General features: G+C 40.3%; 1 gene segment (V, D, J or C); it reads left to right on the forward strand.

The window, feature by feature from the left end:
* The first annotated feature begins 300 nt into the window (after nucleotides 1-300).
* Nucleotides 301-2,897, forward strand: LOC101788299 (T cell receptor beta variable 10-1-like). The segment is given in 3 exon segments: nucleotides 301-438; nucleotides 539-858; nucleotides 2,892-2,897. Coding segments are annotated over 3 exon segments (375 nt in total).
* Nucleotides 2,898-3,429: the final 532 nt, after the last annotated feature.

The raw sequence follows: 3,429 nt of genomic DNA on the forward strand, positions 1-3,429 counted from the left end.
AATTGGAAAAATATAAGAAAAAGATAAAACAGTATACAAATAAGTGTTTACACCCTAAAGAGATGGTTGTAGGAATAGATTTCCACACTAAAGCTAGGGAAGGGGCATATGCACTTGTAATTAAAAATAGGCTGTACATCATTTTCCATTTGAGAGTGATAAATTGTGAACTTATGGTATGTATACCATGAAATTCTACACAGATGCATATGTACACGAAAAAATACAAAATTATAAGTGAAAACTGTCTTGTAGGGGAGGATCATGGCAACTTCACCACACAGCTCATGCATTTGTCAGGACAGTGACGTCACTGAGTCACAAAAACCCCAAGTTCTACTTCCCCTAGCCAGGACTGGAAGTTACAAAATCACTGCCCTCACTGAGAAATGGGCACCAAGCTCTTCTCCTGGGTGATCTTCAATCTCTTGTGGGCAGGTGAGTGTGGACCATAGGTGGGCTTCCTTCAATAAAATCCCCAAAACCTCAATACAAGCCTTCCTCTCTGGTTCTTCACTGGGCTCTTTCTCTGTCATAGGGTATATAGAGGCTGTAGTCATCCAGACCCCAAGATACAAGATCACAAAGACAAAAGAAAAGGTGACTTTGAAATGCCACCAGACCAACAACCATGACAACATGTTTTGGTATCGACAAGATCCAGGGCATGGACTGAAGCTGATCCATTACTCATATGGTGTTGACGACAAGAACAAAGGAGAAGTCGAAGGATACAGTGTCTCCAGAGAAAACACAGAGGACTTTCCCCTCACTCTGGACTCAACCAACCTGGCCCAGTCATCTGTGTACTTTTGTGCCACCAGTTATCCCACAGCGCTGCATAGCCAACTCCTCTCTGTACATAAAGTGCAGTTAGGAAGACTGTGGTTGTGTGTGCCCAGAAACCATGGCTCAACCGTGAGAAGTTTCAGCCTCTTCAAGAATCACAGAGACCTTGACACGAACTGGAGCCTTCCAGGCTGGCGATCAGTCCTGAGATTCTTGCCATGTTTGTCTCTGCCACACCGAAGGTCACTTCAACACCATAAGATTGCTTGTTTTCTCTTCCGTATCTCTTAATATTGGTAGAAATACATCTTTAACTGTTACATAATAAATCTCTTGGTACTCTCCAGGCCAGCATCCTTTTCTCACCCCTGAGCATTTCAGTGACTTCTATTACCACAAAACCTCAGTTATAAACGGTCTCTGCTCCAAGGTGCCTTTAATGTCTGGGGCCCTGTCAGATCCTGTGTCATTGCTCTTCATTTATCTCTTCATCAGCATCCTGTACCACATTTCCTCAGCTCTCTCTGTCCCAGCCATGTATCTCCACAGTCAGTTCTGTCCTCCTGTGTCATTTTCTATCCAGTGGACACTTTTTTCCAGGCCATTTCTTCTTTGAAGAAAATATATCCTTTCCTTTTCTATAGGATCTCAACTTCATTCCTCTGATGAAAATATATTTCAGATACACTTCCGTATGTAAAGAAAAATTGAAATCTTCAGAAATGGATTCATAAATATATTTTTAGCTTTCAGTAGAGGGAGAACATTTTTAATAGAGGCACAAAAGATTATAATACAGGACAAATTATATCATTTCAGTTATATTCAAATCTTTTCAGCATAACTCAATGTAAAAAGTGAAAAATCAGGCCATGGACCAGGAGGAAGCATGAGGAATGCTACAAGTGGTGAAGAATCACAGAAGACATCACCCATCATACCCAGGTGTTTCCTTTACAAATCACAGCCTTTTTCCAATTGGAAGACTCAGTGTCTCTTCCAGGTCCAAATGTGGATCACGATGTTATAAGTCAGTGTCAACTGTGACCCTTAAAATAAACATACCACTACGTTTGAGGTCCCCACACAAAACCCACATTTGGAGATTTAGAAGTGGCGTATACATGATGCAGTACAGAACTGTACTCATAGTTAAAATTTATGACAGTGACAAAGCAATTTTTCAGCAGCAGATCATAGTGATAAAGCACACAGTTAGGATGAAGGGGAATCTGCAATCAGATTTTTTCCATCCAAGAGGGGTCATCACAATTCACCCTCCACCCAGACACTAAAATCTGTGCAGTGCTTTCTAGTGGAGCCAGTTTTTACATCAGTCTTTACTGAAGACTGGCCCTCCCCTACCAAATTTGTACCAAAAATCCTGATCTCAGAAGGAAATTCAGTGCTAAACATGATATCGGTTGCACCAAAAATCTAGGCAACATGATCCATATTACTTAGGGAAATTGTTAATTAAGTGCAGAACATTGCTTGTTCAACAAACAGCTTACATATACCAGGCAAAGTTCAACCTTGTGAGTAGGATTTTGTTAGCACAGCACACTCAACCTACTATGTCAGCTATTTTGGATGGTTTGTTGGGTGAATGTTAAGTGTTACATTTGAAACCCTCATGTTAAAGATGACAAGGGTTTTTAGGGCCTTTGGATATGGGGCAAGCTGAATCTTCCTCTTCCTTTTCCTCCCCCAGTCATCATCTCATTCCCATCACCATCTTTATACCAAGAGGCATCTTCAAAGAGCACAACACCTCAGACAAACACTGGAAAAGCTGTAAGCAAAGGAGTTTTTTGGAATCTAGCTTACAACCTTTCACTGAATGGGAGGAAGTTCAGTGCATAGCTGATGGGGTGAGAGGAGAAGAAAACCTGGGTCAGGCACCCTGTGTTGGCCAAGGGAGGAGAATAAGAAGCCAGCCACTTCCCATGATGGCTGGGAGACAGGAAGAGCCAAGGCCTACCTCCATCACCAACCCTGTAAGCCACTGCCTGATCCAGAGAATCACAGGCTGAGATGACAGCTATTGAAGAAAACACAACTTAATGCTTACAGTGTTTAATGTTTCATTGACTTCGCAGGCCTAAAGCTGATAATCTGATCATCTGTTAAGCAGATAGCAATACGCAGTATATCATGTATGAGGAATCTTCCTCTGAAGGTGGTAGCCATTGTTAACTCCCTATTGTCGTATTATAAATCTTGTGTCATGTTCAATTTTTTCTTTGATTTTACTTTATTCTGCTGTGTCTTGTTTGATTTGATTCTGTCTGATGTTATGGGCAGCTATCTCAAAGATAGCAAGATACATTATGGTAGCCATTTTGGATTTGTCATTATCTTGTTTTGAAATCCTGTATACTGTTCATTGTTTTTTTATTGATTCTATTCTGTTCGTTTTTTGTTTGATTTTACTAAGTCTGCTGGAAGGGGCAGCTATTTTGAAACAAGAAGCAACATTTTAGTCACGGTTGGTTTCTTAATATCTTGTTTTGAATTTCTGTATCACTTACACTGTTTGATTTGCATTATTATGTTTTAGGTTGCTTGGTTTTATTCACTTTAAAATAAAAAAATAATAATAACAATAATTAAAGAAGCCCTGGATCATCCCAGGGA

The sequence above is a fragment of the Cavia porcellus genome, unplaced genomic scaffold (genome assembly GCF_034190915.1).
Source record: "Cavia porcellus strain 051 isolate PalLab524CR breed Dunkin Hartley unplaced genomic scaffold, mCavPor4.1 scaffold_6, whole genome shotgun sequence".
Classification (NCBI taxonomy): Eukaryota; Metazoa; Chordata; class Mammalia; order Rodentia; family Caviidae; genus Cavia; species Cavia porcellus.